Source organism: Canis lupus, chromosome 26, assembly GCF_048164855.1.
Source record: "Canis lupus baileyi chromosome 26, mCanLup2.hap1, whole genome shotgun sequence".
Classification (NCBI taxonomy): domain Eukaryota; kingdom Metazoa; phylum Chordata; class Mammalia; order Carnivora; family Canidae; genus Canis; species Canis lupus.
The window spans coordinates 29,338,868-29,360,524 of record NC_132863.1 but is presented as its reverse complement, the minus strand read 5'-3'; the positions used below and the strand labels follow the sequence as shown (position 1 = coordinate 29,360,524).

Below are 21,657 nucleotides of genomic sequence, written 5' to 3'. Positions count from 1 at the left end.
CACGTGCATCTGGGCCACTGTCGAGTGCTGGGGGAAAGAAAATGCAACCATGCCATCTGTGCCTTGAATTCACGATCTCAGGGACGCCTGAAATATGTAAAACTATTAAAAAAAATTAAAGATCAGCGGTTGAGGGAGCACCTAACTTCGGTTCAGGGCATGATGCTGGGATCCGGATGGGATCCCACATCAGGCTCTTTGCAGGGAGCCTGCTTCTCCCTCTGCCTGTGTCTCTGCCTCTCTCTGTGTGTCTCTCATGAATAAATAAATAAAACCTTAAAAAAATTAACGATCTCAGGGCACCTGGGTAGCTCAGAGGTTGAGCATCTGTCTTTGTCTCAGGTCGGGATCGGGATTGCATCCAGCATCACGCTCTCCGAGGGTGGCCTGCTTCTCCCTCTGCCTGTGTCTCTGCCTCTCTCTGTGTTTCTCATGAATAAATAAAATCTTTAAAAAAAAAAAAAAAAACTGAAACCGGTTGTCTATACTTGCTGTCTCTAGTTTTTCTCCCATTCTTTCTTGAACTGGTCCAAACAGGCTATGCCTCCACTGCTCAACTGAAATCTCTTGTCAAGATCATCAGCAGTGGGCAGCACCGGTGACCCAGCGGTTTAGTGCCGCCTTCAGCCCAGGTGTGATCCTGGGGTCCTAGGATCGAGTCCCATGTCGGGCTCTCTGCATGGAGCCTGCTTCTCCCTCTTCCTATGTCTCTGCCTCTCTCTGTGTGTCTGTCATGAATAAATGAATAAAATCTTTTTTAAAAAAATCATCAGGAGCTCACCACAGCGCTAAATCCAATAGTCAGCTTTCAGGCTACATTTTGTGTAGATGAGAAAGCAAATGCACGACTGTGACGTGCTTCTTCATCAATGCAAGAGGTTAGGATTATTATTTGGAAACATAAAATAAACATATAAACATAAAATTGATGAATGCCCATTGCTACAAAGATACCTCTATTCTTCCCATCCTCTCCCTATCCCCAGCTTATCTGTGAAGTTTATCAAGCCTAAGTAAGAGGGCCTTCCATGTGTTCCTGCTCTGGCATCCAATATCCAGACGGATCCAAGAGAACACAGATCTCTATCCTCTTGCAAGACACCACCAAACTTCTGCATACGACAAAGACACGGCCCATGGTCTGGGGCTGTGCAACCACATAGCTTGTCAATGCCTCTATTACCAGAGGTAAAAAGTGAGAATAACCAGAGTCTCACTTGCTGTAGTGTTGTAGAAGTGTGAAGCAGTATGCAGTATTTTACCAAGAGGAAAAGGACTGGGGTGGGGTGGCGGGGAAGAGGACAGGGCAGGTCGGTGTACTCCAAGAACAGAAGAGAGTAGCAGCCCTGCTACATAGAAATATATCACCAAACATTCAAAAGTGTGAAACAGGGATGCCTGGGTGGCTCAGTGGTTAAGCTTCTGCCTTCAGCCCAGCACATGATCTTGGAGTCCTGGAATTGAGTCCCACATCAAGTTCCCTGCATGGAGCCTGCTTCCCCCTCTGCTTGGGTCTCTGCCTCTATCTCTCTCTCTCATGAATAAATAAAATCTTTTTTAAAAAAGTGTGAAATAATATATATATATATGAGTTATTATGGGGCTCCTTGTTATTCTAAAGGGAACATTGGACAAAGCAAAGGTCATTCCCAACCACCCTTCTTTTCTTGAATTCCTCGGGTTCACCACCCCCCAGTCCAGAAAGATGTTTCCTCCATCTGAGCCCCCAGAGCTCCCTCTGCTGCAGGGGCCTCCCAGCAGAGCGTTCTGTGGTGGGGACAGGCACCAGGAGCCCTTCGCTGCCCTCTGTCCCAGGGAACACTTCTTTGTGAATTCAAATCAACATAATTCAAGTGAGCTCACAGCAATGACCACAGCCACGCTAGCAGGTGTTATTAAAAGGAATTTAATAATCTTAATTAAAAACTCTCAACAGTGAATTTTGTCACAGGCCTTGGCAGCTGGAAGCAACTCCAGGGGCATGCCCCTTTGGGGCGTGGTCGAGCCACGGTCTTGGATCGAGGCCCACCACTGCCACATGGCAAGGAGCTAACTGGAAGTTACTTCAATACAATATCAAAGATCCGCGAGGATTTTTTTTAAAAAAGTTTTAAATATATTAGACTCTCTTGATTGCCATTTTTACACAAAGCTGCTGATACAGTATACAGAGTTTTAACTTTTTTTTCACATAAAATACATTTTTCTTAAATGTTCTCTGTACATCAGTGGCTTCTGGTCTGGTGAATTATTGCGGAGGGCTGGGGGTCTGCAGACTTTTCCTCAGCGCGCAGAGCCAGGCCCCCGCACTGCGGCACTTGCAATGCCCGTGGGAAGCAGGCCCTCTGGAGAACCAGCCAACAAGAGTCTCCTGTCAAGGAGAGGTCTACAGCTTCTGGCAAACGGGGTCACTTCTGCAGAGTCAACCACTGACCACATGACCCTTTCCTCTTGTGTGCACTGGGGTGGGGGAGGCTGTCCCCAGGCCACAATAGCAAGAGTTAAATACAGTCCTTCTGGGTATCTTGTAAAAACTGCACTTCTTGAAAGTGCCCCAGTATCCTGCTTTGGGAAAGCAAGTGGGAGAGAGAGAGAGCTCAAGATCAAAAGGCATCTGACATCAATCACCAAAATCTTACTACAAAGCCAGCAAACTGCGGTGGGGTAGGACAAGGGACACCCCCTTGTTTGTGTCCCTAAGCCCAGTGAAATTGACCAAACAGTGCAGAGCAGTTTAATCACTGCTACATCTTTGATGGAGAATTATATCCTGAACTCTTCAGTAGATCTGGGCTTATTCAACTCCCCTGAGCTACTGGCTGGAAACTCACTATCTCATGATGGCCACCAATTTTCAGTGGTTTTGGGGCACAGAGTGGGGGAGCAAAGGCCAGAGCTCACAGTGAGCCACGTGGCACATGCTCTGGAAGTGGCCTCCTTTAATCGGCCAGGAACTGCCACCAGACCTGGTCTCAAGGGGAGCTGGGCATCTGGTAGACCTCACTAGCTTTCTTCCAGCTCCTTGCTCCACACTTCCCAGGAGGAGAGGCAGACACACGAGGAAAGCCTTCAGCGTTAAGGGAGAAACTACTCGCCTCCCATTAGCCATCAGTGGGGCAGGAGGACTCCATGATAAATGAGCAAAAATGAGTTTCACAACCTGAGACACATTTGGCAGCAAATTCCAGACTGTTCTTCTACATACTGACCTCCAACTGCTATTATACAATGCCCCAAAGACACTGGCCTGAAGGCTGCTATATCGGAAAGTTCCAAATAGACTTGCAATGGTGTCTCCCTAGAACTCCAGACCCAGCATCTGCATTTAATGACAAATGTCATCCAGGGTCAGCCATGGCAATAGCTTCCTTGCCCCAGGGTTTCGTACTCTAGGGAGTCTAGGAGCTAGAAACTGGATTGAAGCAGGACCAGGATGAGGTCACTCTGTCTCAAATGAATTGAATGGGCCTGCTGATACCTGTGGTCCTTAAGGAATGAAAACTGTAAAACCCAGTCTCCTCAGCCTGTCTCATTCCTCCGTTATCCCCAGAATCTAACAGAGTGCCTGATGTGTCTCAGCTACTCAATAAATGACATGAGCAAATAAATGAAACACCGTGACCCCACCTTGTTCCTTGGCATCAAGGAGACCCACAGGAAAAGCTCCCCAGGAAGCCCTAATGAGGAATGGCTTACCCCGGCTGCAAATGAGGGCTAAAATGCCCGAGTCTGCAGGTGGCTCCTGTCAGGGAATCAGTGGGATTCCTGGCCTTCTAGATGGGAGATGAATGGCCCAGGAGGCAACAAGTGAGGGGAAAGGAAGGAACAGCCACAAGCACTCAGAGTGGGTAATACGTGCCTCCAGTCTCCAGCTCCTGAGCACAGCGCCCTCCTAGGAGTGTATGGCTTCCCTTGGCACTCTTCTGCTTACAGCTTATGTTGGCTCAAGAGGAATTCAGGGTCAGTCTAATCTGAACACTATTTTAAAGCCAAAAGTATGTGTGTTCTGGATCACCTCTGCCCTGCTGCAGCTCGAGGCTGACGTGATGGAGAGTCTGTCCCAGACACCAGGAACATGGGAGGCACCATGCCTACCTGTCTGCAGTCTCCTGAGCTGCTCCTCCACCCTCGACCAGATCTGTCCCGGAGCTGGGGCTGGTGCTGTGACCCTCCCTGCACCCAGGAGCCATTGGGTCGACAGTGACTCCACTGAGCCCTCTGGTCCAGCTGCCCTGCTCCTTGGGAAAGCATCAGCCAGGGCCCCTGGGATCCAACTCCCTCTCTGGGCTAGGGGGCCATGGAGGCCACAGTGGGGACTGGAACTGATAAGCAGCAGACCCCATTACTAGAACTGTGGCACAAGGGAGGCTCCTCCAGCCCCCTGGCCCGGGTGCCCCTCAGGGAGAATTTCGCATAGGCTCAGAAGGAAGAAGATTAGAGGGAACCCAGAGCTGTCCCCCAAATCCCAGAATCTGGGCCTAGGGGACCATTTCAGAGCTCTAAGGAGGTAGTTTTAGAACAAATAAAAGGTGCACAGAGCAGGAAATAATCCCACTGCTTATTAAGTACACCAGTAGGATTGACTGAGCCTATGGACAGTACCCAACTCATGGGCAGCAATTTCAAGGGGGCTCTTGAGAAATTACAGTAGAGAGGTGGTGGGCAGGGTCTGGGAGACCACTGGGCCATGCTGAGGCCCAACCACCCCCACCACTGCTCTCCAGAATGTAATGCAGGCTATGGGCCATGGGCACCTTGGATTTGCAGTCCGGGGGGCGTCACCACTCCCACAGGAGCAGGCTGGGAGCAGTCCCTGGGCCAGGCAGGATCTCACAAGGGCCACCTGGCAAACTTGTCTCCCCAAGCATTCCAGAAAAGGCAAAGCTGGGCCAGGGGTCCCACGCATTTACACTGAGAGGAGTGGGGGGTCCCAGCGGTCCCTCACCTCCCTGCTCCCTCTGATGGCTTGGGCTGAGGAAGGCTGCTGACAGAGGCTGCACTGAAACCACCTGAATATTCACAAAGATCGCCCAGGGCACTTGAAGTAATTAACACCAACTCCCTCCTCATCCTGGAAAGCCCTTCTAAGGCAAGCTCCTCCCTCAGCTCTGTGCTCCCAACACCAGCCAGTCAACTAGTGATCATGATGCTCTCCAGGAAAGAAAGCAAGGAAGCATTCAGTCACCTCCCACCTGGTGTTTTGCAGCCTACAAGAATTCTTTTAACAAATGCACTTCAGGACACACAATTTGATTCCCCCTCCTCTCCAATTTTTGATACTTCCATCCAAACGTAAAATGTGATTTGGATTATTCCAGGGATGGAAGAGCCTGTTGCTCCCCCCTCGGCCTCCGGGTGGTCACACAGCTGGCTCCCGGCATGGGCCACGCTGTGGAGAGCAGGCCACTGCTCATCTCATGGACCCATGTGGGTTCATACCTCCCTCTGATCCAAGAGCAGACCTCCTGCTCCTTCCGGATGTGGATGGTGGCCCCAATCCCGGACTCCGAGTAGGACTGTGGGTCTCCACTCAGCAGGCCCCCTTCCCTGCTAAAGCCACGTTGGCAGTGGTGATGAAACTGAGTCAGCCTCCATCCTTTGGAGAAGAGCCCATAAATGATCAGTCCCACCTGCTTCCCATGAGCCCAGCTGGGTCATTCCTACACATGGCTGAGCGTGTGCATGTGTGTGTGCGTGTGTGCGTGTGCACACGCTGATATGTGATATGCGGGTACTGGTCCAGAGAAGCCTTTACCGACAACAGAACTGGAATCCCAGCCCCCCCCTCCCAAAATCTGACAGCAGGGTGAGTCAGGAAGCCACTATGGGCCTTGTTTCTGATGACAGACAATGCAGCAAGAAGCAGAACCGCGGGAAGTGGCGATGCTACGGGCCGCTGGCTGAGAGGTGGGGTCAGCGTTCCTCTGGAAAGCAGAGCCCACCTCCCCACAAGCTGCCCTCTGATGTCTCCCCAGCTGGGGCTGCTGGGTGGGCCTGGATTCCAGAGACCCTCCCCCGAAGCATCTCTCTCCTCCGTCGCACAGAGACTAGGAGATGCGGCAGCAACCATGGACTTTCTCCTCCATCTCCTCCATGGGGGCCTTGAACTTCAGGAGCGGGGGGTCTCCGCTGGTGACCGTGTAATATACCGACGTTCCGTTGCTGCTGTACGGGGAAGTTCTGCCTCCGATCAAGGGGGCCTTGCCTTCGCTGCTGCTCTCGCCCGTCCTGGCCATGCTGCTGCCCAGGTGGGTGCTCAGGAACGGGTGGCTGAGCAGCTTGGCCGCAGCCCGCTGCCGCTTCAGCTCCAGAAGCGTTTGGGGGCTCTGTTCCTTGTAGCCACTCCAGGGAGGGGTGGCATCGGCCACGCCGGGGCTGCCATAGGCCATGTTGTAGTCAGGCACCTCGTGCACTTTCCAGACGTCTCCGTTGGACAGCGCATACTGGTAGGTGCTGACCGGAGCCCGGAGGCCGTTCTCAACAGGCCCATCCATTTCACTTCGTGGGATCTTGGTGGAAAACTCGGAGAGCAGCACGGGCTTCTCCAGCCGGGGGTTCTGAGGGGGAGAAGGACAACATTACCGGCCGGTTAGAGGACCTGAACCCACTCCCCACTTGCATCTCTGCTGAGGGCATTCTTGTCTGGGCCTGTCCTACCTCTGTTTGCCCAACTGGGCTGATTGGACCTCCATTCTGCTTCGGGGGACTCGCCATCTATGTGTGCTGGTAAAGCGGACTGATCCCCATCCTTGCTGCAGGGGCTGGACCATGACCCCCGGGACTGGCCAGTCTACATGCTCACTGCAAGAATTGGTTCTTTTTTTTTTTTTTTTTAAGACTTTATTTATTCATGAGAGACACACAGAGAGAGAGGCAGAGACAGAGGCAGAGGAGAAGCAGGCTCCATGCAGGGAGCCCGATATGAGACTCGATCCCAGGATCCCGGGATCACAACCTGAGCCAAAGACTCAACCACTCAACCACTTAGTGGCTCAACCACTAAGCCACCTGGTACCTCAGGAATTGATTCTTGACTGAAAGTGATTCCATGAAACTCCACCCTGGGACTTGGCCAGAATAATCGAGAAAGAGTTCTGTCTGTGCAGAGCTGGAGGGTGGTGAGAATGATGGAAGTGGGAGGCTGAGGAGACTGCATGTCAAAGGGTCTGCATGACAGTGACGTTGACGTGAAGGGGAACCCAAGGGGTGCACTCGGAGCCCCAGGATCCAGCTGGTCCCAGACTCTGCAGCTACGTAAGTCGAAAAAATCCTGTTTTGTGTCAACCGATTTTAGCTGAGTTTTTGGTCACTTGCAATCTTTCCTCTGTACTCCCGGCAAATACCCACTCCAAACAGCAGAGATTCTAACCCAGAAATCCCTGGATAACAAGAGCTTTCAGAGACTAGAAACTAAAAGGTAGCTACATGTGGTGATCACAAAAATGTAAAGCACAGTAAAACTCACCATAAATGAAGTCAAAGACACATTTTAAAAACTACAACATATGTGACAGAAAAGGGACTAATTTCCCAAATAAACAAGAACTCTTAAGAGTCCGTTTCAAAAAGCCCAACTCTGCAAGAGAAAAAAAAACAACAAAAGACACTGATGTGTAGCTCAGAGCAATGATAATAATAATAATAATAATAATAATGTTGTTATTATTAAACATATGCTATTATGTTTATAGCATATAAACACGGGAGAAAATATTCAACCTCACTCATAATTAATTACATAAAAATTAAAGCAACAAAATCTTTTTACCTATCACATTGACAAATATTTTAAAAATGTGTTATGACTCAGTGTCGGCAAGAGTGTAGGAAAACAGGCAGGTACCGAAATTGCCACAATCTCTCTGGAGGAGAGTATCACATCATCCTCCATCCCCCACCTAAAATTCATTTTTAAGGAAGAATGTATACCTTGCACCAGCAAGCCAATTTCTAGGACTTCATTTCAGAGATATATGTTCCCTTAGGGGAGAAAAGCCTGAAAGTCACCATTAGGCAGGTGGTAAATTATGGCAAGTACTTGTCCTAGAATGTTCTGCATCTGGGAAAAAGAATGAAGGCAATCTTCCTGTGCTGACTCATGATTCCAAGAATCTCCATTTCTTGGAAAGATCTCCAAGAAATCTACAATTGGGTTAGAACATGGTAAGGTGAGGGGCACTTTCCATAGCAAGCTTCCTTTTATGTGTGCATATTCTTTTTGTTTTTAAATGGCTCCTTTGAGCTATTCAGGCAGAGCCATGATGCCACATTTGGGGCATCTTTTTTTCAGTTTGAATTTTTGTTATCTATTTTATTTACTTCTGGAATGGCCCTAGAAAAGACCATTCTTCATTGTCTAAATCAGTGCTTCTCTAACTCAATGTGGATATGAGTCACCTGTGGCTCTTGTTAAAATGCACATGCTGAATCACCAGGTCTGGGTTGGGACTTGAATTTCAGAGTTTCTAACAATCTCCGGACAATGATTTGACTAGCAGGGATCTAAGACACTGGTTCTCAGTTTTGGATGCACATTAGAATCACCATGGGGAGTTAGAAACACATGTACAATGACAATCTGGAAAGGGTATGTTGTGTGATTCCCACTCTATGACACCTGGAAAATGCAAAAACCATGGAGACAGTAAAAAGATCACTGGTTGTAGGGGACTCAGGGGAGGGAGGGAGGGATAGCGAGAGTGAAAGTATTCTGTATGAAACTTTAACAATAGATGTATGACATTACACATTCATCAACATCCACAGAATGTGAAACACCAAGGGTAAACCCTAACGTAAACTATGGACTTCACTTAATAATCATGTATCAATATTGTTAATCAATGATAATATACCTACTACACTAATGCAAGATGTTAATACCAGTGGAAATCAGGGGACATGATGATGGGGTGGTGTGGAAACTGTATGTACTTCGTACATATTTTCTATAAACTACAACTGCTCCAAAAAAATCAAGTCTATAATTTTTTAAAAAAAATACATAAATACAATACCTGGGCCCCAAGCACAAAGATTCAGATGTCATTAGTCTGGGTAGCAACCAAGACATCAGAATTTTTTAAAAAACAAAAACAAAAACACCTCCCCAGGTGATTTTCTTGCACAGTTAAGTTTGTGAACCACTGGTTTAAGAGATCAGGCTGTTGGGATCATTCCTGAGCTTTGTACCATACCAGGGAGTCAGCTCTGCCAAAGTAGGTACAGGGCTGAACAAAACAGCCCTGTCAGCTAACCGGATAGAGTCTTGGCAGAAACCCGACTTGCGGGTCAGACTGAGCACACTCCCTTAAATGAGTGGTTTTCAAATTCTTGTGTGCATCCGAATCCCCTGGAGGGTTAGTTAAAACACAAGATGCTGGTTAAACTCAGAGCCCAGAGTTTATGATTCAGTACATCTGGGATAGGGCCAGAGAATTCACATTTCTAACAAGTTCCCGGGTGCTGCTACTGCTGCTCCAGGGACCACACTTTGAGAATGTCTACCCTTAGGGCAGCCCTGGTGGCACAGCTGTTTAGCGCCGCCTGCAGCCCAGGGCGTGATCCTGGAGGTCCAGGATCGAGTCCCACGTCGGGCTCCCTGCATGGAGCCTGCTTCTCCCTCTGCCTATCTCTCTGCCTGTCTCTCTCTCTGAATGAATGAATGAATGAATGAATGAATGAATGAATGAATAAATAAATAAATAAATAAATAAATAAATAAATAAATCTTTAAAAAAAAAAAAAAAGAGAATGTCTACCTTAGAGACTATCACAGCCTTGCCAATACCTAAAGCCTAGAAAGGGGTAAGTAGGAAAAAGGAAGGCGCTCCAGGCCTTGTAGCTGTTCCTTGCAATCTCCTTGGTTTCTCCCAGGATGAGACCAGGATCTGGGGCTCTGGTCCCTGACAGTTGCCCTTGTGGTTGGACTGAACGACTAGGTGACTGGCCTGAAGCTCAGAGCCCCTTCCTTCTTCTTTGCTTTGCAAAGTAACCCCTCTGTTTGCCTTCTACCTAACACCCAAGCAAACCACAGCCTTGATGAGGAACCACAGAAGTTAACAACAAACTCAGGCCTCTGCCTCCCACCCCATCCCCTGCAGGGCTAATGATTTATGCGGCTTCCATGCCAACGAGCACTTCTGGCAGAGTCCTGGGCCTGTAAGATCTGAACAAACACAGGGGCAGGTGTGGAGGAGGAGCTGCTTCTGTGCGGATGTCTTTAAGAATCTCAGTCTCTCCCACAGATCACTAGGGAAAAGAGAAAAAACCCAACCGCAAGGGGCAAAAGAACAAACACTGCACATAAGAAGATAAGCAGACGGCCAATAAGTACATGAAAATGCGTTCGATGCTGTCCACCATCAGGGAGATACAGATTTAAAATGTGAGCTAGCACAGCAAGCCTGCCAGGATGGCTCGGATGAACAGGGATGAGTGCACACTGAGGGTCGGCAGGAGGAGCTCAAATAGGATTTAGGGGAGAGCAGAGAGAGTACAGTCACCCTGGAAAATTGCTTGGCAATATCTCTAGGAGCCTCCCCATGACTCATTCTGCATTCCTGAGTATGCAATCCTACAGAAAATAGGGCTTATGCCCACTGAAAAATATGGATAAGAATGTTTTGAGCAGCTTTATTCAAAATAGCCCCGAATTTGGAACAACCCAAATGTCCAGCAAGATGGACATGAACATCTACAATTAAACAACAGAACTAAACACAGTTAAACAACAGAACTCTCCAGAGCAATGAAAAGCAATGAACTACTGCTAGGGGTCTGCACAGTGGGGAAGGCAGTCAGCTACAAAAGACCTCACACCACCTGGGTCCATTCACATGCAGGTGCCTTGGGAACCCCTTTCCAGCTCAAAGGTAAACAGTGGCTACCCTTGGGGTGGGAAGACCCCCCCCCATAGAGAACGTGGGAGCTTTCTGGGGGGATGGAAGTGCTCTACACATTCACCAGAGGCCACCCATTTATAAAAAGTTCACTGAAAAATCCATGCAAGATTTGTGTGCTGTCCCTAAATTCAGCGCGCTCCCAAAGAGAAGATAAATAAAGCATGGCTGGAAGACATTTGAAATGTGATGTGATTTCAGTCCACAGCGCTCTTTTCTCCCCAAACCCCCCCGAGCTCAGGGACCAGGAAGAACAAAGCCTCCAAGGGGCCGGCTCCATCCCCAGCCAGGGTTTTGACTGGATTCCCTTGGGTGGGCATCTTCCCGGGCTGATGAAAAGCCTGCAGGTGACCTCTCTGTCCCAGCTGGGGAGCAGGGTCCCGCTGAGACACGCGGGTGCGCTGGGCTAGTCTGTGTGCATCCCGCCAGAGCAGTACTCTCTAGAAATGCTGTCAGCTGCTCATGGTTGGTGGCAGTTCCAAAAAGGCAGAGCACTGCTGGGATGGTCAGCCTCATCCTTTTCATCCCCAGCAATTCTGCTCTGGCCACAAACTGGCTGGCCCCTAAGCCGCAAGACAGCAGCCACGCACGAAACCTGAGTGTGCCGATACCAAGTCAAATAGCACCCTCCCCAAATTCACGGCCACCCCACACCTCCAAATGCGACGTTTGTTGGAGGCAGGGTCTTTGCAGATGTAATACATTGAGACCAAGTCATACTGGATTAGGGTGGGCGCTAATCCAGTGACCACTGTCTTTCTAAGAAGAGAAAGCAGAGACACAGACACAAGGAAGAAGGCCATGTGGCGATGGAAGCAGAGACTGGAGTCACGTGAGCAAAAGCCAGGGAATGCCTGAGCCATGGGAACTGGGGGAGATGCCTGGCACAGATTCCCTTTCAGAGCCCCCAGAAGAAAGCAACCCTGGTGACACGTTGATTTTAGACTTCTGGCCTCCAGAACTCCAGAACTTCTGTTCTGAGCCACTGAGTTTGTGGTAATGCGATACAGCGGTCCTCGGAAACCAACACAGCATCCCCCTAAGAAAGCAGTCCAAGGCCCAGACCACTGGCTACCACTGGACCCGGCTTCTTAGAGCCCCTATCAATACCCTACTCCGTTTTTCAAAAAAAGTTTTTCCAACCAGATGTACACAATTCTCAACGTCATGTTCTGTTCCCCACCTCCCTCAAAAAAAAGTTCAGTGCCTTTAGTGCCCAGGGTGGCTGCTGTACCGAACCTCTCTTCTGGGAAGCCCAGAACCAGATTTGGCAGTTACTTCCTGTCCGTTATGAGACCATATGGGGTGCCAAAGCTCCCAGCTCTGACTCCCACACCCCCAGGACTGCCTCATTAACCATGGGAGCCACCAGCATCAATGGAGATCCAGCTGGTGTAAGGGTGCTGCCCAGCTACCCGCCCTCTGAAGGCTCCGAGATGAAGAGGTCAAGACCAGGCAGGGGCCATGTCCTCCTCCCAAGTCCTCAGCTGGCACTGAGGCAGGGCGCCAAGCCACTCACTGGGTCCTTATTCTCTTGGTCTGTCCTGGGCTCCCTGACATCTCCGTTGTAGGTGGAGGTTCGCTGGTCCTCTGCGGTGCTCCGCTGCTGCCACAGGATGGCCTCTCCCTCATACTCTTTCCTGTACAGGTTGGTCCTGTCCGACAGGCTGGCTCGACGCACCACCTTCCTGAGGGGAGAGAGGAGGTGCTGGAGGCCTGTGCCCAGGGGACCACAGGTAGGAGCACCCCGCGGGGACCACGGCTGGTCTGCCCTGACTCACCCACGGCTCCCTGCACTAGATGTCCTCCGGCTCAAGGATGACTTGTGTCTCAGCTGTGACTTCATGATCACGTCATGCTTGTGTTTGAGCTCCAACAGCAAGACTTTGAATTCCTCCTCCTCACACAGGTCTGAAGGGGTAGAGGAGGCTGTTGTGGGGAGCAGTGCAGGGGCCAGTGGCCCCCAAGGGCCCTCCAGGCTACAGGAGCTGCCACCCCCATGCATTGAAAACTCCCAGCATATTTGGGGGCATCCAAGGAGGGCAGTAAACAATGCCGGCCTCACTTTCTGGGCCACCCCAATCCTTAGAGAATAAGAACAGGAAGCCTGGAATCTATACAGTCTCAGCTCCTAAGGCTCTCAGCTATGACAAAAAGATCCATCCACCTCCAGTAGTTTCCAATGGGAGTCAGTGATATAAGAAGTATCAAAAGAAACAAGCAGATGCTCTGTGTCACCCAAGCCAAAACTTCTATATATATTTCAAATCATATATACCTACCCACTCAATCCATCCAATCCCTCCAGTCATCTATCCACCTACTCACTGACCCAACCATCCATCCATAGACTCATCCCCTATCCTCCCCCATTCACTGATCCATCCATCTACCCATCCATACATTTATCTATCCATCCATCCAGCTGTCCATCTGTACGTTAATCTACCCTTCATTAATTTATTCATTTATCCTTTGACCCATCCACCCACCAATATACCATTTGGCCAACTATCATCACACTATTCACCAAATAATTAATGAGTACCTATGTGTAACTAGGTTTGATGCTGGACTTACCTATTGGCATCTCATCCATGGATGTCCTAGCACTGAGACTGGCCCCATGGGACACCAATAGCTCTGCCATCTGCATCTGCAACAACAGGAAGAAGCCCATATTCCCCCTGGGCTCAAAAAGCCTAGGAGGTAGAGAGAGTGCCCAAGGTTTCTCGGCATATGGCATAAAGAATGATGAGGCAAAGCCAGTTCCCAAGGAAGGCGCTGCACCCTGAAGCCAGGAATACTGGCAACACAATGGACTTGACACCTCCTCCAGCATGCCTGGATCATGCCAAGGGATAGTAGAAGGAGTCAGCTGTAAATCTAGAGCTGCCAGGTATCTAAGAAGGGGCTAAAAAAGCTGCAATCAGACTTTTATATCTGGGGAATGAAGGGAGAAACTGCTTATCAGGAATGTACAGAATTTTCTAATTTGGCAAATGTGATTATTATCTTCTTAGGATACAACTTCTTAAATGTTTTTATAAACTTTCTAGGTCTTTTCCGGTCCCACAAACTAGCTGTAGTGCACACCTTAAGTGGGTCTTGTGAACCACTGCCAGCCCAAAGCACAGTGGGTGGGTCCCACCTGCCCACCCTCACCACCCCACTGCTGAGAGTTACCTGTCCCCAGAAGGCAGCCGCATGCAGAGGCTCCCAGCCATCCCAGTCTTTCACGTCCACGCGCACCCCATGGTCCAGGAGGAGCTCAGCTGCCCGCAGGTATCCATTGGCTCCAGCTATGTGCAGCTGAAGGACAGGGGGAAAGTGAGCATTCCCTATGGGCACCAGTCCCACTTCTGTAAGTGGGACAGCCCTCTTCCCAACCCAAATCCCAGCTCATTCCCAGGGATAGGAGAATGGGATAGAATGAGGGAGAAATTCAGCCACGTTGCAAAGTATTATTAAGGCCACTCTTCATCCTGTGGTTGGCCTGAGAGCCCCTGTGGCTAGAGCAACGGCATTTACTGAGTCCCTACTGTGTGCTGAGCTCTGAGGAAGGGGTTTCAGAGGCCCGATGCGGTGGTTTCAAAATGTCTACAAATTCTTTGACATACTTCCCTTAAAGATGAAGTTTAATTCCTCTTGCCTTGAGTGTGGGCCAGAACAAGTGACTCAGTTCTAACAAGTAGGACATTGTGAAGTGGTGGTGTATGATTTCTGAGGTGAGGTCATTAGAGGCATCACTGCTTCTAACTTTTGCTCTCTTGGATCAATCACTCTAGAATAAAGTGGCTGTCGTGTAGTACAGACCCTTCAGCAGCTCTAAGGAGAGCCCGTAAGGAGGTGAAACACTGAGGCCTCCTGCCGATAGCCAGCACTAACTGGCCAGCCATGTGAGAGCACCATTTTGGAAGTGGGTCTTCCAGTCTTGGTCAAGTCTTCAGATGTCTGCAGCCTCATGAGAGACCCTAAGCCAGAGCCACCCAGCTAAGCTGTTCTCAATTCCCTAACCACAGAAAACCAGGTGAGATAATAAATAATTATTATTGCTTCAAGAGGCTAAGTTTGGGGTCATTCATTACACAATTGGCAACCAGTACCTCCAATAAAGGAAAGTCTCATGTTGAGGCCACAACTCCTCTACCTGAAACCATTCCAGGCCTCTGGTGATGGGACCCCACCCTGCGGACCTCACTTGTCCCATCTGCTTGATCTCCAGAAAGTCCACAAAGCATTTAGCACATGACAGACCCTCAGTTTGTGATCAACATTCTCAGAGTCGTGAGTGATGACAAGGTACACCATGGGACCATGTGAAGGAGTAAGGAGACAAGGTAAAGAGAAACCAACTGCCCAGCCGAGGTGGGAGGCAGAGGTGAGAGCCCACGGAGGCCAGCAGAAGGCTGGCTGGGAGGAAACCAGAGAGCTCTGGGCAGGGGGTTGAGGTCTGGGGCAACCAAGCTCCAGGCAGTGGGACAGAGAAGGCATGGCCTCAAGACACAGCCTTGATGGTCAGATGCTGGCTTGTTCTAGGCTAAAGTTGCTATAAGGTCCTGGCAAACAGAGGTTTCTCCTTTATTTTTCAATTTGCAGAATAAGCCTGGGGTGTGATCTGGTACAGGCATCCATGAAAATTAAAATAATCATCTGATTTATAAATGTGTGATGTTTTCCAATTGTGGAGGATGACACCTGGCAGGGCCAGCCAGACATTACAAACTGTACGGCCTCATACTTGGCTGGGAATAAAAAGGCATGACTGGGACAGTGATTTCATTAATAATAATAATGTGAATCACTAATATCTACTGAGAATTTAGAGAATCCATACCAAGCACCTACATGCAAAATCTCATTCATTCCTCCATTCAGTGAGGAAGGGACTATTAGTATTCCCACTCTACTGGGATGACCTGAGACTTCATATGGGCCTGGCCCATGTGATATAGGCCACCCTGTGGCCAGCCTCAGTCCAAGAGGGCCAGCCATGTGTCTGGAGGGCCCAGCCACAGACCTAAAGGAGCTCCAGCCAGGGTGGGCCATGCCCAGGGACAGCCGGGCTTTGCCCTCATACTACAGTGTTCAGTCTCACTACGTGACCCTATCTTTGGGTGCTGGGCTCAGCAGGGACCCAGTTAATAGAAAAGGGCATGAGACAGAGGGTGGAGCTCAGAAACCAGATGGTCTGAGAAGCCCAGTTATGACACCTGGGCCACCAGATCAGGCCCCAGGGGCTATGAGGGATCTTCGTACTGCTGAGCCCTACCAAGTAAGCTCAAGATTCTGAGACTCAAAAGTGCTCATGACTAGCATGGACCCCAAGCCTAGGCCAGGGCCCAGCCATCGGCGGGAAGATGGGGGTGCAGTACATGGGCCTTTGAAGCCCATGTTCCTGTTTTCAGTTTAGAGCATCAAAAGCAGACCCTCCCCAATAACTGGGCTGCATTGTGCTACGAGAGTCTACGAAGAGAGGTCAAAGTTTCCCATCCCTCGCACTTGAGCTGAAAGGATGAGTGGAGCCAATCGGGCAGACCTGAGAGAGAAGAGGGTTCCATTGTTCTCTATCTCCAGGGTCTAGGGAAGCATGTGGCACACAGGTGTGTGTGTGACTGGATGGATGAATGAACCGATGGATGGATGGATGGATGACTGGCGGTGTCTGGACTCGGGCATCAAAGAACCCAGAGAGGCTGTTGTGGTGAGATTCAGGGAAGCTGCTGAGGCAGGGAGGAGGGGTGGGAAAAGAGATCCTAAGGCAGGGGAATGAATGGAAGGTGCAAAGCAAGATGGCACAGGCAAGTGGATGGATGGTGGCTCCAGTCTTTGCATACATGGGAGACCCCACTGGAGGGGGCCAACATAATGAGCTCAGATGGACATCTGGAACGTGAGGTGGAGGAGCCGGGAGACAGAGCTGGTGGACAACAGGGCTCCCGACTCTCCGCCCCAGCTGAGACTGGCCAGATTCTCAAAGAGGCTGAGCCCTGCTCTGTTAATTCTCCACATTCCAGGGCCAACCGTGGCCCCAAAGCAAGTCTGGAGGAAGTTCAAGGCCACGGATGGGCCCCAACGGTATAAGCTTAATTTCCACCAAGTGCTGGCCCATGTCAGCCTCAGCTGGTTTTGGTTCTGGTACTGACCCCGCAGCCCCAACCCCGCCTGGCCCGTCTGCTCACCAGTGTGGCGCCCTGGGCATCTATCCAGTCAAGGTCTTGGCCCGCCGCGATCATACAGTGGATGTCTGCAATCATCTGCTGCTCAGGAGCCGCCCGCATCTCATTGATTTTCTCTTGGGTGATGCCTGTGGAGGGAAGGGGGGACTGAGTCAGCACCCCAGGCCTAGGCCCCATGCAGGGAGGAGTAGCAGGGCAGATGGGCAGGGCACAGCTCCTGTCCCCAGGGTCCACCGGGCAAGGGAGTCGCTGCCATGCCCATAGGTTCTTATCTCCCAGATCCAGCGAACACAAACACCGCACACTGGCCCACAGAACAAGGGCCATTCCTGCCTGGCGCCCAGGAAGCTCTACAACAGTATTGGTTGCTGTTACATATTCTGTTCCTCTGCACCAGAAGTCCCTACCATCCACCTGCCTGCCTCCAACCGCTCAAATGGCTGGCTCTGCTTCATGCTGCAGGTGTGGCAGGGATCACCGCCCTCGCTGACCTCCCCGACCACCTATCTGACCAGGGGCCCTGTTAGTTCCCCTCATCCCGTGGCTGTGTCCGCAGCAGAGGGCACAATGCTTCATGATTTTCCATTATGGGAATGAATGAATGAACAAGTATAAAACTTTTGAATGGCAAGTTAAGTAAACTGAGGTGGACGGACCCCGACATTCTATAGCCTGAATCTCTGGCTAAAAGTCTAAATGTTACCGGCAGCTACTAAATGGTATTTAAGGAGGCAAAAGTGACATGTTCTGTACAATGGTCCATTAGATCAAACATTCTGGGACAGAATTTGGGGGAGGTCTGTAAACTTGAAAGGAGAAAAAAAATTACATGTGTTCATTCTCACTAACCTTGAACTGAAAATAGCATTACCTTCTATGAGGACGTAGGTAAAACCCACGGCAGAACCAGCAATGCCTGTGGCTCTGTCACCAACAGAAACCGCACGTATTTTCATGTTATCTTGCTACTTCGTGAATTTAAAAAGTTTCTACGAAACACATTTAGAAATGCCAGGGTCGCTATATTTTAATACAATTGGTTTTCTTTATACTCTGTGATTGTGAAAACCGCACTTAAAAACACGGTCCCTAAAGAGGGGCCCAGAGATTCACCAGATTCGTACGAAAACGAAGAATGTCTGCAGAAGATGAACACGCAGCGCCCGGGGCCCCGGGGAATGGAGAGGCCACCTGGTGGTTATCACAGCGGCCCGGGAAGGAACTCGAGGGCAGGGTCCCGGCTGGTCCTCAGACTGCAGGCAAGGGTCTGGATTTGAGATGTCTTTCTGGGGAGACCTTCAGAAATAGGTACCCATGGTGGTGGGGGCAGGCAGGTCTCTGCTACATTTGTTTCCTCTCTGAAGCTCATTTGTGAGCTGAGAACAGCCCACAGCTTGTTTACCCCGGCCCCTGGCAGCCAGCATGGTGCCTGGCACGGAGCGGGCACCCGCAAATGTTCTTGACTCTTGATTATTTTCCCAAATGGGAATATATCTTTCTTGTGAATGTTTATTGAATTGGATTGTCACAGCTGACGAAGAGGAGACAGGGCCAGCTGAGGCCACCCGTGTGTGTGGGTGACACAGAGGAGAACAATGCCTCCCTTCTGCACAGCATGGCTTTCCAGGGTCCTTTTGTGTCCTCATCTTGCTAATCACCGGGATAACAATAATGGTGAGGACCCGTCCCATTTCCTAAGCGCTGGGCAGGAAGCGAGCACGTAGCCAGCTCACTCGTGCACCTGTACCCACGTCACGGCGTGCCGCCCTGCCCTTACCCTGGTAGGCCATGCACGTCTCGATGACATCCAGGGTGGGCTCATCCTCGCAGAGGTCATATGGCATGTTCCCGTCTGAGTTGACAGCGAGTAAGTCGGCCCCACTGCAGAGAGAGGGTTACAGTGAGGGCCGGGGAGGAGCGGCAGGGGTTGGTCTGGCTGCCTCTGCCCTCCATCCTCTCACTCGCAGCCCCACTGTGCACCCTAGTGCCCCCAACCCTGCCGCCTCCCTGGGGACCCCGGGACGGCAGCTTCAGGATTCAGCTTCTCCCAGGAAGCTGTCCCAGCAGACCTCCCCGAGCTTCCTGCTTTGTTGGGCCAGCAGGCAGGCACTTGGGGACAAATGTCAACGTCCCCCCTGGTGACACTAATCCAAATAACACGAATAGCCTTATACACACATCATCTTCTTTAATCTTCATGCTAGTCCTTTCGGGTTGTTCCTGTTGGCCCATCTCACTCAAGAGGAAACGAAGACTCAGACAAGTTCAGTCTCTTGTCCAAGGTCACACAGCGAGGACATGGGAGAGTCAAGGGCCAAATCTGGCTCTATTTCAATCTTTGTCCAGTTGCAGAACATCTTCAGCTCTCCCTGCACCGTCTCCAAGTCCCTTCCCGAAAGACTGACTGGACAGGGACAGGACAGACTTGGGGCTCCCTGGCTGGACCTGATTTTTTGGCCCAGTGGTTCCCATGTGTGGTCCTAGGATGCCCTGCAGAATTCCCCAGGCATCACTGAAATAGAGAGCTGCTCCCTGGACTGCACTCCAGCCCTCCTGAAACAGTCTCTGGGGGTGGGGCTGGGATTGTGTATTTTGAACCCACGCCCCACGCCCCACAGCATCCTAGAACAGGCCAGCGCTGGGAATCCACTGCACCAGGCTGGCACCACTCCCTTTCCCTCTGGGCACCATCACCGATCAGGCTGTGACCACCTGATGTTCCTGCCAGATTGAGCCACAACCAGGTTCTCATCAGAGGTGCGGCCATGGGCCAGCCGTCAGTCCTCAGGCCCTCCACTGAGACCTCTCCATGCTCCCAGGTGCCCTTGGGCAAGCTAATCCACCGCTCTGAGCCAGGGCAGCAGTATTATCGCCTCCGTCGCCCTCCCCCACCCTCCAGCCCCTGCTGCTCTGCCAAGACCTCTGCAAAAGGTCGCCTGCCCTCAGCCACTCTACCTGACTGACCCTGCACTCAGATGCTCTCCATGGCCTCCCAGGACCCGCTCTGTCTCATACTAGTACTGAAATCACCCCATTTCCTGCCTGATTCCTTAGGACTTTTGCATCCCTAAGTGCCCAGTGCCCAGCTCAAGTGCTCACCAATTATCAGAGGAATTCGATCGAACACACTGAAAATTGAATGTTGCCTTTTCTATGTGTTTACAGAACCAAAGCAGCCTGGAAGTAATTCCAGGGCAGGAAGGCCCATCAGAATGGCAGAGACAGAAATGGCCTTATTCCTAGTAAAAACATTGCTACCCGGTGCTCCTGAAAGCAGGAAACGCATGTAGACAGTATTTGGGAGGCGAGGCCAAGGAAGTATGCCTGCCTTTTTTTTTTTCTTAATAGTAAAAGAAACCAAAAATTTCAACACGATGTAAAGAGAGTAGAGGAGATGAGTATAGACTCAGGGATTCACAGACACAAAGAAAAAGAGATTTAGAAAAGGAGACAGCGACCCTGATTCAAAACCAGACCAAGCCCCTGCGGGAAATGATCTACAGACCCACATCCCTCATGAATGTGGATGCAAAAGTCCTCTACAAAACCCCAACAAATTCAACGTGACAGTACATCAAAGGGATTGCACACCAAGACCAATGAGGATCATCCCCGCAACGCCAGGGTGGTCAGAATTAATATTCTGGGGAAAACAGCATGAAAGGGACACAGAATGAAGAGAGGCAGAGTGGGAGAGGCACACAGAGATGGAGGGAGGAAGGGAACGGGACAAGGGAGGGGACAGAGGAGGTGAGAGAGAAACAGAGACAGAGGCAGAGGGAGGGTGTGGGGAGAAAGAGAGACAGCACACACCACCAGAGGCAGAGGAAGTGGCACCAAGGGGAAAAGAAGAGAGGAGGGGGAGGGAAGGCAGAGACAAAACAAGACCAGCTGAGGACCACCAAAGGCTGAGCGGGGCGCCCCTGGGGGAGAGAGGGCCACGTACTACTGAACGAGGATTTTCACCAGGTTGATGTGGCCGCAGGTGGCCGCCGCATGCAGGGGCGTCCACAGCTCGTTGTCCTTGGCATTCACGTTGGCACCGTGGGACAGCAGCAGCTTGACAATCTCCTCAAAGTTGTCGATGCAGCACTGTGGGGGGGGGCAACAGGGGGGACACAGGCAGGGTCAGTGTCGGCAGAGGCCCCGGCCCCCGTGGGAACATGCCACAAGAAGGACAGTGGAGCCAAACAGTCTGAGTCTGAATCCAGCTGCATGACTTACATACCATGTGACCTGGGGCAAGCCACATAACCTTTCTAAGCCTCAGTTTCCCCATGAGTAAGTTAATAATACTCGAGATAAAAATGTAAGTGAGACAGAAAAAACATGAGGGGCAGCAATAAAATGCTTTGCGAGTGCTGGTGAAATGAAACAAAATTTTGAATGAGGCTTCAAAATCTTCTTTTTTAATTCCTGAGGACTTTTCTTCAAACAAAATTGTACGGACAACTCTAACTTAGAGAACAAATGAGCTCAAGGAGGGCTGCTCGGGCTGGAGCAGGAGTGGGTGTTGGTGGGATGAGGGGGCTGTTGGGGGGAGTCCCTCTACTTGGCAGGAACCTCCAAGGTGTGGC

General features: G+C 50.6%; 1 protein-coding gene across 2 annotated transcripts in view; it reads right to left on the bottom strand.

The window, feature by feature from the left end:
* Positions 1-1,890: 1,890 nt before the first annotated feature.
* The window catches only part of PPP1R16B (protein phosphatase 1 regulatory subunit 16B), a 67,517-nt gene continuing 47,750 nt past the window's right edge, over positions 1,891-21,657 (bottom strand). The window contains exons 3-10 of one of the 2 annotated variants that reach the window (XM_072801015.1): positions 21,027-21,172; positions 18,858-18,961; positions 17,084-17,208; positions 14,088-14,213; positions 13,482-13,557; positions 12,683-12,812; positions 12,421-12,585; positions 1,891-6,557 (exon numbers count right to left, since the gene is read on the bottom strand). In XM_072801015.1, coding sequence (XP_072657116.1) covers positions 6,302-6,557; positions 12,421-12,585; positions 12,683-12,812; positions 13,482-13,557; positions 14,088-14,213; positions 17,084-17,208; positions 18,858-18,961; positions 21,027-21,172 — 1,128 coding nt within the window. In that variant the 3' untranslated portion in view covers positions 1,891-6,301. Of the gene's footprint in view, positions 6,558-12,420; positions 12,590-12,682; positions 12,813-13,481; positions 13,558-14,087; positions 14,214-17,083; positions 17,209-18,857; positions 18,962-21,026; positions 21,173-21,657 lie in introns of both variants that reach the window. The other variant, XM_072801014.1, reaches the window with a different exon arrangement.